This window comes from Lonchura striata, chromosome Z (assembly GCF_050655825.1).
Source record: "Lonchura striata isolate lonStrDom1 chromosome Z, ASM5065582v1, whole genome shotgun sequence".
In the NCBI taxonomy this organism is placed as follows: domain Eukaryota; kingdom Metazoa; phylum Chordata; class Aves; order Passeriformes; family Estrildidae; genus Lonchura; species Lonchura striata.
This window is the reverse complement of record NC_140740.1, coordinates 46,160,354-46,174,042: the sequence shown is the minus strand read 5'-3', so window position 1 is coordinate 46,174,042 and position 13,689 is coordinate 46,160,354. Positions and strand designations below refer to the sequence as shown.

Here is a 13,689-nt window from a genome sequence, read left to right as displayed (position 1 = left end):
GACATTTTGCCCTCCAGCAGTCCAACCCTCCAGCTCCAGGCTCTAACATGAGTTTTGATCCCTAGGCTGGGGTTTTGCCACAAACCAAAAATAAGCCACAGAGAAGCACAGCAGCTTCTACCTTCTACCACTGCAGCTGCAGCCCAGAGACCTCTGGTTGTTCTGCCCAATAGTGCTCACTTGTTCCGACAGGAGCTGGCAGCACCTGGGCAGGCAGGATCCAGCAAGGTCCCCGTCTGCTGAAGCCAAAGAGCATGAGAGATGGGAACCATGACACTGGGAGTTATGTTTCAGGGTTTTATTAGTTGTTCTTCTGCAGAATCAAAATATTTAGCAAATTAGAGATTCCTCAAGACTGCTGATATTTCATGTATATAAACTTGATCAATGTACAAACGTAATACTTTGAACTATCAAAAACAACCCCAAATCTGATTTGTAGTACTAGATATTATTATGTCATTCTATAGCAGTGTGAAAAATGGAACTAATGCAGTGAGTATATTTGTTTTAAAGAAAGTGCTTGAAAGAAACCTCCTGCATTACACTGTGTATTATTTAAAACAAAAATATTAACTGACTTTCTAATAGGGCATTGTCTTAAATATCCTACAAGCCCGGGAGATTAAAAATACTGAACCCCAGCTCTCTGCCTTCAGCTTCAAGAACCAACACAAGTTGGCAGGTCCAGCTTACCTGCTTCAAGGGAACCTTACCACTCAGCATTGGACACTCATGTCTGGCAGAAGTGTTGGATGCATGGGTAAAAAACAAAATCCAAGAGGACAAAAAAACCAAGGTTCTCTCTTTATGCATAGTGACAGTTTCTGAACCAGTGTTTTACTAAGTTACAGACTAACTTTCAACCAAAAAATAAAACTCCATTGCACTAAAGGTCAAATTTAACCAGGTAATCTGGACTGTGACACAGTCAAGTAATTCAGTACAAGCAGACAAGACACCAGGAGAGCAGCTTCAAAGAACCAAAGCATCCTAGTTTCAGAACCAACTTAATATTCTTCTGTCCAACTCCAGTGCAACAACGAGGGGGGAACCACTCCATCTCTACCTATGTACAATTCCAGTCGAGGCTGGGCAGTCTCAACTTTCCATGGCCAAGCTGGAAAAAGGAAACTTAGGAAAGGACACTTTAATTTAAGAAGCAAAGTTGGCCCTCATTGGAAAGAGAAATGCTGAAGTGATGCACGCAGGCAGGCTTCTCAGTCACTCTCCCTTCTATGCAAAAAGCTGAGAGCAAGTCACACTGGATGTGAAGGTGGCAGGGCTGGTCCTGCTCTGTTGCACCCCAAGAATCCAGGAATGTGTCTTCAGCTGGCTCCTGCACGGGCCATTAGATCTTCCAAAGCATTGTGTCGGTCATTGTTGTGTAATAATAAGACCTCCGTAATGTCTTTGAGTTCAAAGCCCATTTCTTTAAATTGACTCATTAATTGGAGAAGCTCTGTGATCTGAAAGACGTATAGATAGCCTGTTATTTGCAAGAGAAAAGTGGATGGCTCAGTGCTTGGTGGAGGTTTAGCACAGAGCCTGTCTTCAGCAGCATGAGTGTGGATTCCTCCTCCCCAGCCCATTCCATCTCTGTTGGGAGAAAGTCTGCTCACACCAGAGCTCTGGGCACAGCAGCCCACAGGGACCTTCTGTCCCCTCTGTTTGCCATCCTTCCCTTCCAAAACCCTCTCCAACCAGAGCACCAAAGCTCCATCTGCCTGGGTGTGTCTCTCAGAAGGATAGTTACCAACCTGGCCCAATGGGGAATCCCAAAAATGCTGCTTAATGGCACCCAGCTGCCCCATCCAGCAGCTCCTGCTGCACCTGTTTTTTTTTTAAAGTTACTTGGACTTCAGGAACAGTGCAGTAGCCCTTGCTATCAATTGGCTTCTCAGATCTAGGGCAAAGTTGGGGGATTAGCACGAACCCCACTGTGTACATATGGCATTTCCAATATCAACTCTGAATTGTCCCTGCGCTTTGAAAAATAAAATGGTGAGAAGTGAGTCAGCTGATCACTTTTATGAACCCTCTGCCATCTACAGTGCATCTGCTCCACTCCAGGGGAAGGTAAAAATCCAAAAAAGCAAGCAAGGTTGAAATGGGCAATTGGGAAATTAGCAATTTCCAATTCTGGGGCTGAGCCAATAAGTAAATGGGTTTCTCAAACTCAGGTTACTTTCCATCCTTGCACTGCTATTGCTCTGTTTACAAGATGATCACTTGTCCAAGAAAGACAGGAAGACATATCTATGTTTGAGGGGGTTGAGTTGCACCTCGAAAGACTTCATGTAATAAACTGTCACACTATCGGCTGGCAGACTTTACAAGATCCTCCTGTCCTCTGCCCTTGCTTGCTGCTCCTGCTGTACCTTTGGTGCAGGTAAAGCAGCCAGATAGAGAACCAGCTCCCAGCACATGCATTTTCTAGCTTCTTCCAGAGCAAGTCGTAACCCAATTTGCTGAGCAGCCAGGCAGATGCACTTGTACAAGGGAGAAAATTCATGGCCAGGGCAGGCTGGCAAGGTTTGCAAGACAATTTGCTGCTGCTGAAATTAAGTGCATCTGTACCAGGCACCTTGCCCACAAGAGAACTCTGGGCATTCAAAACAATTCAAAAACAAGGCATTCAAAAATTCAAAACAGGATCTTAAAAAAATCCTGTCCCCATAAAAATGGATGCAAATGAGACTAATAGAATGGTATTGACAAATTCTAATGCTTTAACAATTTTTAGCTTTATCAGCAAAAAGGTGTCATTTAGCAGTCAGTTTTGGAAACAAGGCAGCATTACCATGAAAGCCAGAATTACATCAGCCAGAGGAATTGCTGCTGGAATTCCCTGTCATGGCACATTTTTCTATTTCTGAACACACTGCACCCTCACCTTCTCCTCTGAACACTGGTGCATTTCCAAAGCTGCTTCAACAAGAAGTGGATCAAAGCCCTTCTCACAAAGCTGTCCATGTGCAAACAGGTAATCCAAAACCTATGGGGAATGAAGAAAACAAACTGTGTTTGCAGAGGCACTTGCAGCAGGCAGCTGAATGTCACCTTGGTACATGCAGAGGGCTTGAGCATGATTCTACCCAGCATTTCACCAGAGAGAGATACACTCCTTCCTAGCAGAGTTGAGACATTCCTTATACAAGAGCTTGTGCAGAGAAAGCAGGCAAACCCTTCTGTCCTGCTGTGCTCTCTGACCATCCCCTTCATTGTACTCAAAGCAGCCTCAGAAGTGTCTCCTTAGCCCTCTGATAGCAGAGCAGAGATTTCACTATGCTTTTTATACTACAAGTGTTAAAAATGAAACTGTAGGTCCAGCAGCCAGGACATGTCTACTTTTAGCTTCCTCTCAAACAGCCACAAGAGCTGATGCAATCTGAGAGCAGTCAGCCTTTGAAGATAAACTCAGCATACTGGCAAGGGAGCTGCAAATCCCAGCTCATGCACACAGAAACTGCTGCCAAATTTCTCATCCATCATCAGCTTTAAAGGGAAATTTCAGGTAGGCAATGCTAGGTATGTGAAAGAACAGTGCTTGCAAGTAGAGCAGGATTTAAAACCACCCTCCTAAAGGACCTTTTTGCCATCTGATGCCACAGTTCACTCCAGCGCACAGCTTAAGCTGTATGTAGAAGAGAGGGCCAGCAGATCAATCCCACAAGCAGGAGTACCTGGGACAAGCTCTGTGCAGCACACAGCCTGCTGAGGCCAGCACAGGAGGCTGGGCCATGTTCTCCCACTTTTAAGTGTTTGTTTGAAGCAGATCCAAGATCCATGCTTTGCCCAGCAGCACTTGGTGCCCAGTGACCTGGTTTGTGCAGGCAAGGGAGGCAGCACTCAAGCAGGAAGGAGCAGCACCAGGGCACACACAAGTCAGTCAGTGGGGCCTTGCAGGAGCCTTTCAGAGCTGTCTTAGGCCTGCAGGGGCCAATCTCTCTACAAGGAGAGATATCAGCATTGTAAAGCCTTGTGCTGAGAGCAGGTAAATTGGCTGGATTTCTGCGTCACGTGGCTCGACATAGCACAGAGCCATGCTAAGCTTCATTTGGATGTGTTTGTGGCTCTTGGGGAGACCCAGACTCTCCCCCCAATTTCAAACAGAGCAAAGGGCCCATCCCAAACTCAGCATGACTCCAACCCAGCACCCGCAGGTGTGGCTGACTCTAGCAGTCTCTCACTAGAAATAAGCACAAGCTTTAGGCTGCAAAAACTAAATTGGAGTAACAGGATTTCCCCCATCCATTTTGCAAACCCAAGACAGCTTCCCAGCAGAACCAGTATCCAATCATGCATTTATTTGCACTGCATGAACTCTTACCTGATCTATGTTCTGTCCTTTCTTCTTCATGGCTTTCAGGACATTCTCAGGTGAGTAGCCCATGTTGACCACAGTCTCCACACAGTGCCTCTCACTGGGGGAGAGGCCCCGCTGCAGCTCGGCCGCGAGACCGCCTGGCCACTTCATGCAGCTGCTGCTGTTGGACACTTTAGACACTGCAAAGTTTTGGTGTGTTACCTAAGGAGGAAAACCCAGAGGTTGAGGTGATGGTCATCTCCTGCATCCCCACATCCTGTTTCTGCTGAGTACCAGAACCAGCATATCCAATGTAATTATTTCAAAAGGTTTTCTAGAGTGCCCTTGGGAAGTTACACACTGTGAGGATGAAACCAAGTAGCCTAATTCCCACCATACTTTTAACCCTCAAAGCAACAATCAGCAACCCACGTTCTCCACAAAGAACTCTCTCCTACTGGTGTGACCAAAGCCTTTGAACACCCAAGCCCTGCAACATTGAAGGCTGGGATACAGCCAAATCCTGCACCTCAAAGGAAGTACAGATTGCTTTCTTCACCTCAGGTTTACTCATGACCTATGTTTTTCTGTACTCAAAGGAGTACCACTTACCAAGATTACCATAAACATGATCCAATGCAAGCAAGCACACAGGTGTATTTGGAAACTTACCACAGGGATTTCTGTTTCCTGGTAGTCTGGGTGTACCTGCTGGACAACACACAAATAAAACAAGTATAAACATCATGCACCAGTCAGCAGAATTTGCCACACCTGGGGGAGAAGGGCTTTATAGAAGATTCTACCACAGGATGGGAGACTTTACGGTCTGATCAGGTTTCCATATAAGAGATGCTGACATTACCCATTGCCTGCAGCTATAGAATCTTCATCATCATAGGGATCATTCCTCCTCTCAGCACTCTACAAACAGATTATACTCCAAGAAGGATGTGTGTACCCCCACAGTAATTCTAAGATTGTTTATTCTGTCATTGTAACAGCTGCTTGTTCACACAGCCCCAGTTCAGTTTCTGACCAGGTCTACACTGCCTGAATAACAGTGATAATTTTGAAGTCATTGCCTAAAGTCTTATTTGGACTTTTTGCTTATGTGAAGGGGTAAGAGAAAACACACCTCTTTTCTATTCACTGCACTGAACTCCATATACCACATAGGAACAATGTGCCACATTGGCTCAAAAGAACATGTGAGTTTTCTACCCAGCACTTGTCCCACTCCCAGCACACCAGCAGGGCTGGGTCATGTCCCCTGCTGTGTACCTGCTCTGCTTCTGCAGAACCAGCCCACCACTTTGTACAACCTTGCCCAAGTTAACAGCAGTGCAAAGTCAGGCCTCAGCCTCACCAAAGCTATACATTTCAGTTCAATACATTCAGAACTCTCGCACGTTAAACAGAACAGACTGCAAGAATTCACTGTGGACCAAGGACCGCAGTTTTTAGCATTTCTTAATACTTTTTATGTCAGCACTGATTGCTTGAAAGATTGTCCACATCCTTCAGAAAGGCCTTCTTAGTGCCCAAACTGAACAGCAAAAAACCCTCTATAAAAAACCAATTCTGAAAAGATCTAACAGGATTCCATTTATTTGCAAAAAGATCCCAAACTACCACTCAGGAGGTCTTCTTCTGCATTCCTGAACATCTTTCAGGGCAAGAATTTCTCTTCTAGAAAACCAACCCTGAGACATCATATTCATTCTGATGCACTAGGATATCCAAGAACCTATTCTCATGGTGTGTTCTTCAGACACATCCTCTCTCCAGACACTTTTTCAAGGGCAAAAAGCACTGGAATATAGGATACACTGAAATAGGGAAAACAGCTAGTGGGTTATCAAACGGAAGGATGATGCTTTGTTATTGATGCTGCAGCCTGGAAAACCAAAACTGTTTCTGATACCAGAGATTTAACAGTCTGGGAAAGTCAGCTCCTCCTACACAATCTAACTTGAGTATAATTTCAATCTGCTGTCTTCATTAGTCATTGCTACCTCTGTTAAATCTGCAGAAATCAATGTACTGAGATTCAAGAAAAAATAAAAGTGAGGAGAGAGGACCACCCCAGAACCTATGCAGCCTTAGAGAAACTACAGATTTATTTCATCCAAAGATTCCTATAACCAGTTCAGTGATAAAGCAAAAACTCCCATGGTAGCCGCAAATTCAAAGTTACAGTTTCTAATCTTGTGAGGAAAAAAAATAAAATCACTGTACAATACATTTGGATATGAGCCTTCTGCTCCCAGGCACAGAGATGACTGATTTCATTCTACTGTTTTCACACTCTGAGGAGTTTTGTTACATTTATTTAAATTATTTTGCTGCATTTACTTAAATTTCTCACATATCAGCCATCATTTTCCAGTGGAACTATACTGTGGAAGTATAAACCAAGTATAATCTGAAGTCCTGGAATTTAAACACAAAGAACTGAATTTCATCAGCATAATTATTTCTTGGTTCACTACTTCCAATGTATAAATAGTTTCAAATTAATGAATTAATTTTATCACTTCTTCTAGTAAGTCTAATTTTTTCCCACTTTGCATCTTCCCTTACAACACTGTCAACAATACACTTTACCTCTTGGTCTTTAAAAAACTTTAATTCAGCAGAGAGATTTAAATAGTTTTGAGTGTAAATTTAGGCATCTTAATGCCATTCTTATCTAGTTGTCAGTGATCTTACATCCCCAGAGATGCTATGTGCTCCATAACTAAGATCACAGAGGCCCCCTCATACCTGTGACCTGCAGCAGTGAGCAGGTGCTCAGCACACTGCTGCTCCTGTCAAAGTTAACAGTATTGAATTTGCTCCAGTCATCAACAATCGGCTGTTCTGCTCTACTCTGTCAGATACACTATCTCCCAGAATATTGTATTTCACAATTATGAGTGCATTCATCTAACCCTGAAAAGAACTGGAAGGAAAAAAGGGGGGAAGCAGCATCACTTGTTTCACACCACATGGTGTCAAACAAAAACCTACAGCATGACACTAAGACCACAGAATCACTGAAACACTGCCTATATTGGACAGAGAAAAGAACCCAGATTAGTTTAGAACAAGCAAGAGGATTTGAATATACAGCTTTCACTAGGCTTCATGAATACTGGTGTCCTGATCTGCAGTTCTTCATAAAAAAACCCCACAAGCTTACTCTAATCTCTGTTCTTATTCATGAAGAGACAAAAAACAACACCTGATGTGAAGTTACTATTCTCAAGGTAATTTCAGAACTCACAACAAGATTGACTCTTCATTTCCTCAATCTCCCATCTCAGAGCTGTATGGTGACCAACTGTAACATTAAAAACACATGACAATCTTCAAGGCTGGTTTTGGTCTCCACTAAGCAATGACTGCACCCTTCTTCACAAGAAAGGTCAAATACAAAATTTCACATCACTCTATTTTTTTTTTCCTGTTAAAGATTAGGTTTTTAAAGGATCTCAGGAAGAAAATCAAAACCTAAAAAAAAAAACAACTTACTTCACTGTAGATCAACTGCAAGCACTTTTTTCTGACCCAAATGACACACCACATCTGTGAGTTTTAACCTATTATTACATCTATTTCTTAAGAAGCCTGCATTTCCCATTATTTCCAGCAAATAAACAAGCAAACCAAGGAACAAAACCAGAGGAGATTTGATTCAGAGCCTAACAACACTTCAGAGTCTCATATATCTCATCTGGGTAGGACAAAATGCAGGACTGTACAGAGAAGATGCCTTATTTGCTTAGCTCAAAGGCATGCAACAAGCAACAAAAAATGAGAGCTGAAAAAACAACCACTGAATTTGGTCTAAAAATGTCAAATTTGGGGAAAATTCGGGGTAATAATCTGAGGATCAGAACTACCACCACAAACGCCTGTTTGATTGATCAATTCACCATGTAAATTAAGGGGATCTACAATTCACTCCTAGTAAATGAAACTATAGCCAGAACAACAGTGCAATTTAGAGGCAAGAGCTGCCTCTGCACTTCCACCTCTCATTAGCAACCCCAGTTTGACTCCACTCCATGTTTACCGTAGTTGATGTGCTTTGAGATGATTCTTCTTCTGTACAAACAGTCGAAACAGCTAGGGAAGACAGCCTGGATGAAGAGGATACTGTCTCCCTGCCACTGTCCTCATTTAGAGCGGAAAGGCCAAGCATATGGTGTCCATTCAGTTCACTGGCTTTGCTCTGAGCACAGGTCTGCAAAGAGCCGAGCAAAGTGCCATTGCGGAGACAGGTAGTGCTGTGGAAAGTGCTTGTGAGCTTTGATGATTTCTGATCACCCTCATCGGAGTCAAGCTTAGGGAATGACAGGGATTTGATATTGCTCACTGAAGTGATGGGGGAAAGGGACACTTTGGAAGACAAGGACATCTTTTCACAGTTTCCCAACTGTGGTAAAGTGATAAAGCCATTTGGTTTGTGAAGGGGTTTGAAGTCCAACGTGGCCTTTTCTATGGATGCCAGAACTTCCTCATCTTGCAACACAGACTCAGACCCTCCTTTAGGCAATGTATTATCTAACAGCTGGGCAACAATTGGCCCAGTAGTACCAACATGAATTTCAAGGATATTTTTTAATTCCTCCTTATCATCTATAGTTTTTAATTCCAGTTTGTCAAAAGGGTCTTCTTCACATTCAAAATCAGCTGGGTTGAAATCTGCCTTTGGGTGAGGTGGACTGAGGACCTTTTGCTTCACAGAGCTGGTGTTTGCTGGGGTAGGAGTCAGAATATTATTGTGCTGCAGGCTAGCAAGGATGGGGTTAATAGGAGGAGGCATGGCTTCAAGGCAAGGTCCCTCTGAGAACCCCATCTTGGTGTTGTCCTCTGGAGCTGCTTTTGAGTTTGCTAGAGCGTCTTCTGCCTTGTGTTCAGCTTGTCTCTGGGCAGCCTGAATTTTTTTGATGTCTTCAGCCCACTCGATTGTTTTCTTTTCCAGTGAGAAGTCATACTGAATGGTCATGAAGAGAAAAGAAGGGGAAATTAAAAAAAAAGATAACTTATAAGGATCATAGCTGCTACTTCTAACAGCAACATAAATTAATGCAAAGAGAATAAGAACTACATGAATTACCAGGAACAGCAACATTTTGTCAATCTGCAGGTTGTGAAAAAGCTGGTAGACACTAGAAGTACTTCATTTTGTCACTAGCAGCAAAATTTGGCTGCAGCCTGGATTAGAATACTGCATTTTGCCTCCTTCCTACACTTAGCTTTGTTTTAGCACTACTCATCATCCTAAGATTGGTTTCACAGCCCTCCTGCCCTCTTCCCTCAGGACAAGGAGGTAGCAAGGGGAAGTTTAAGTAGTTATTAGATAAACAATCACACCCTGATCTGGCACCACTGAACCATCCCCAGTCCGCAAGTTCTACAAATCATTCAGTAGAGTTTTGCATCCAAAGGCCAATACAGTATTACTCAGTGTCCCCTAAAAGATTCCTAAGGGACTTGATACTAGAGTGCTACACCCATTGATTTAAGGCAGTATTTTCATTCCCACTCCAGTGCAGTGCCTCACCAGCCAAAGGGGATACAGTGGCTGCACCAATGACAACACATACAGGCAGCAGCAAATTTTGCTGTAGTTACTGATGTGACAGGACCTCAAAAGCTTTTTCCACTTGACATCAGGTCCTTTACAGCCAGATCAGTACAAGAAGCCATCTACACTACCAGTGTAATGACCACAGAGCGGCTTAGTTGTAAAGGGCAAAATTCTGAGGAGCCTAACTGCACCTTTAAATACCCACATTTTTTTAATACAAAAAATATGGGCAGGAAGCTATATTTCTTGCACTTTATTTTAAACAGTGCTCATTACAGCTATAAAAAGAGTCAAATTCCATTGTGAGATGCACAGTCCACACTATGCAGGGTGTTGCAGTCTGAACAGGCACAGTTTGGCAGAAAAATGGAGACACAGCACAATTAAGCCAGCAACAGGACTTATCAGCATCTCCTTTGGCTCTCCCACACCAGTTTAACTGAGTGTAAATATAGGTACTAGGAAAATCAGGTAAGTGTTTAATAGTTATGAGGGAAAAGTGATGAAGTAGGATAACAGGGTAAGATGTAGGGCAAGGAGAGAACAAAAACAGCAAAAGCAAAGCAGAATCACCTACAGTAATATGTCACAAACAAAGTAAAAACAATCATCAGTTAGGATTGGTCAAGGAAAATCATGGATCTAAATGAGAAGCATAATTCAATTAGACATCCTGTACGATAACCTGCATTTGGAGATTAGATTTTAAACAGTTGTGCTAAAGCAATTGATTTCATGCTACTAACAATTTATTTTATCAGAAACATGCTCCTCAAGACAGGGAAGCCATCCGTGTACAAAGCTGTAACCTGTTTGTCCCACGGCTTGGAAAGAACACTCACCCGGAACTACCCAGAAAATAAGAACTGAAAAGTATGTTATTGAATTTAGAATTTATCCTGTCAAAAACTATAGTCAAATTTTTTCAAGGTAACATTCAGAACTAACTACAACCACATAAAACCACTGTGCTTCTTTGAAGCAGATAGACTAAACCAAATGCTTAAAAATAAAAGCCCAGCGGCTTTTTAAGGCAACAAAAATTAGACACTTTCTGCATGCCCCGTTGTATTTTACTTTTCTATATAGCCCAGTGGATCATCTAGAAATACAAGACTGTCCGTATGCAGACTGTGATAACTTGGAATGTACAGCACCACAAGCTGGGGCCATGGGTGAGGGGAGAGAGAGCAGGAAGGCAAAATATCACTTACCTGGGCTTCTCTGACAAGTTGAGAAGAATCAGATAGACAGAAACCAATGGGTAATCCAACCTTTGCTGGCGTTTTGAACTTGTCTCCTATCTTAAATGGGACATCATCAAGGTAACTGAAAGGCCCTGAAATCAGAAGCAGGAATTGTATTGAGAAAAAAACCCCAAAACTCAAATTTCACACTTTCAATTCAGGCTCACACTGCTGTGTTTGAGACCTATTTTATCTCCATTGCAGCATCTATACGAGATAACACAAATGGAGTTTAAAGCTGTTTGGACCTCAGTGTCTCTTAGTTTAGTAGGTTTGGTCAGAGTTTGTTTAATTCCTAAATCCTAGCCCATAACTGTTAAGAAAAAAAAAAAAAAAATAAAGGCAAACATTCTCATAACCACAATCCACCAGATTTTGACATCAATGCAACCAGTATTTCGTTTCCTTTGTGACAACACTATTCCTACACAACTGGATGCTGAAGATCTCCTGAACAATGTATTCTATCTCTATAAAAAGATCCATCATTTTTTGTCATATTCAAAGCAGATTTAAAAATTATTCAGCTTCAGCACAACTAAGACAAACTACAATCCAGGTTTTTACATACAAGTAGTAACCAGTATTTGGACAGCAGTGGTCATAAATGCAAAGCAATGAAACAAAGCCATTCCACTTTAAACAAAACACAGTGAAATACTAAGGCTATTAATACAGCAACTCTATTTTTTAAAATAAGGCAATCTAACTTTATCAGGTCCTACATCTGTTATTTTTTTCTAGGATGACACTTCTGCAAGTTCACAACAAAAAAAAAAAAACACTTAGAGTTCAACCACCTCCAAGCAGCCAGAGTAGCAGTGTGTTTTCCTTGAGCAACTGTGAAGAAGTATGAGAAAACCCAAAATACAAACTAAACAGCTTTTCCATTAACTGAAAGTGGTCTCTTGGATGACTGGTCTAAACTTTTGGGTCACAGGCAAGGTTTCTGGCATGTGCAACAATCAGAGGAGTGACTCTAGGCCTTACTTGTAGCTTCTTCCTGAGTGACACATATACAGAAAGACATTAGTGGCAACATCTAAGACTGTGTTCAGTGACCAAGCCCTCCTCACTCAGTGAACTGGGACTTGCTGTTTTTATCTGACCCATTTTCATACTCAGATGGCAGTATAAGTATTGTTTGTGTTCCCTCACTGTTGATTCATCTACAAGGCAGGCACAGACTCCCAGAGGCTGAACAGCTTTCATAAACAAGAACATCCTGTCAATTTGCAGTTAAAGGCTGTTATTACTTGAGCTCTCATACTATGCACACACTGGGTGGTCACAGAGTTCTGTTAGGACACTTTGAAACAATCAGGATGAACAACCTACATCCCATCTGCACCTCTAGGATAAAAAAAAATGTTCCAGGTAGAACATGACAGTATTTTCAGTGATCTGGGAATCACATATCCAAGCACTGCACAGCATCCAGACAGCACCTCACTTGGCCAACATGACCATTCTTTGCAACACAGCATCCAAATTGTACTTGAGCTGACAACTTGAGAGCCTGATATGCCAAAGCATTTGCTTATACAGAAATAACAACTGTAGCAGCCTCTGCAGCTGGGGTGGTAAATCATGGCCAGGTCAAAGACAACCTGCCAACTGCTGCTACCATGGCCTATTAGTCCCACTGGCTGCTCTACACCAGACGATCCAAGTGCAGCAAGATTACCTCTCCACATGGATCTCCCAGCCCAAATTGCTCAGCGTGTAAATCTTTGTCTTATTAGACCTATTTACAATATGTAGTGGGCACTTCCCCTTGCACAACTATACCTGAAGTAGATACCAGCCACAGAGGGTGCAAGCACAAACTTTGCTGTTTACATACCAGCAATCCTGTTTTGCACAATAAATAAAAAATACTAAGCATGCCTAGACTAGCTATACTAAGCTGCCAGCTTAACCTCAGAAGCTTGACTAAGGAATAAAAACTTCCTACTTTGTTCCCCAGTATACTTATTTTTTTAAAAACAACCCTTGCTATAATCTCATCCTGAGCATAACTATGAGAAAAAGCCCATAAGCACATATTAAAAACATCTCAAATGGTTTAGGACATTTGATGGCAAAAAGTCGGAGGCAAAACACCTATGCACATAGAATTCAGCCCAATCCAAGCAGTACTAGCTCGGTAAAGCTAAAATATTATCCAGAGAGCTAAGAATCCTTTTCTTTCTGAGAGGAGATCACAGTGCACACACTGAGGAGTAAAGGGTGCAAATTATTTTAAATGCCACATTCTAGAGCAGTAAGATAAACCTATAAAAAAGGTATTATGAAAGATATTGTTACAAAAGTCACACATTCAAGTGAAACAACTTAAGTTTTTACCAAACTCTTTTTAAATAAGCCTGTTAGCCACTTCATCCTTGTATCAGTTAAAAGCACACTGAGTAATTTCTGAAAATAAACACGACAAAAGTGTACTTGTCTGCTCGGTCTCTGTACTACATTTCTGGCACAACAAACTACTAAAAGTCTCCACTTCAGCATAACTCAAAGGAGTGTTCAGTTTGGCATCAAAATGGAAA

The 13,689-nt window shown here is 42.1% G+C and overlaps 1 protein-coding gene across 11 annotated transcripts in view; it reads right to left on the bottom strand.

Moving 5' to 3' along the window:
* Nucleotides 1–283: 283 nt before the first annotated feature.
* UBAP1 (ubiquitin associated protein 1) overlaps nucleotides 284–13,689 on the bottom strand; it is a 32,390-nt gene continuing 18,984 nt past the window's right edge. For 9 of the 11 annotated variants that reach the window (XM_085566184.1, XM_085566183.1, XM_085566186.1 and 6 more), the window contains 6 exons: nucleotides 11,108–11,232; nucleotides 8,373–9,296; nucleotides 4,982–5,020; nucleotides 4,334–4,531; nucleotides 2,897–2,998; nucleotides 284–1,469 (listed from right to left, as the gene is read on the bottom strand). In XM_085566184.1, the coding sequence (XP_085422310.1) occupies nucleotides 1,329–1,469; nucleotides 2,897–2,998; nucleotides 4,334–4,531; nucleotides 4,982–5,020; nucleotides 8,373–9,296; nucleotides 11,108–11,232 (1,529 nt within the window). In that variant the 3' untranslated portion in view covers nucleotides 284–1,328. Of the gene's footprint in view, nucleotides 1,490–2,896; nucleotides 2,999–4,333; nucleotides 4,532–4,981; nucleotides 5,021–8,372; nucleotides 9,297–11,107; nucleotides 11,233–13,689 lie in introns of all 11 variants that reach the window. The other 2 variants (XM_021554600.4, XM_021554599.3) reach the window with 2 other exon arrangements.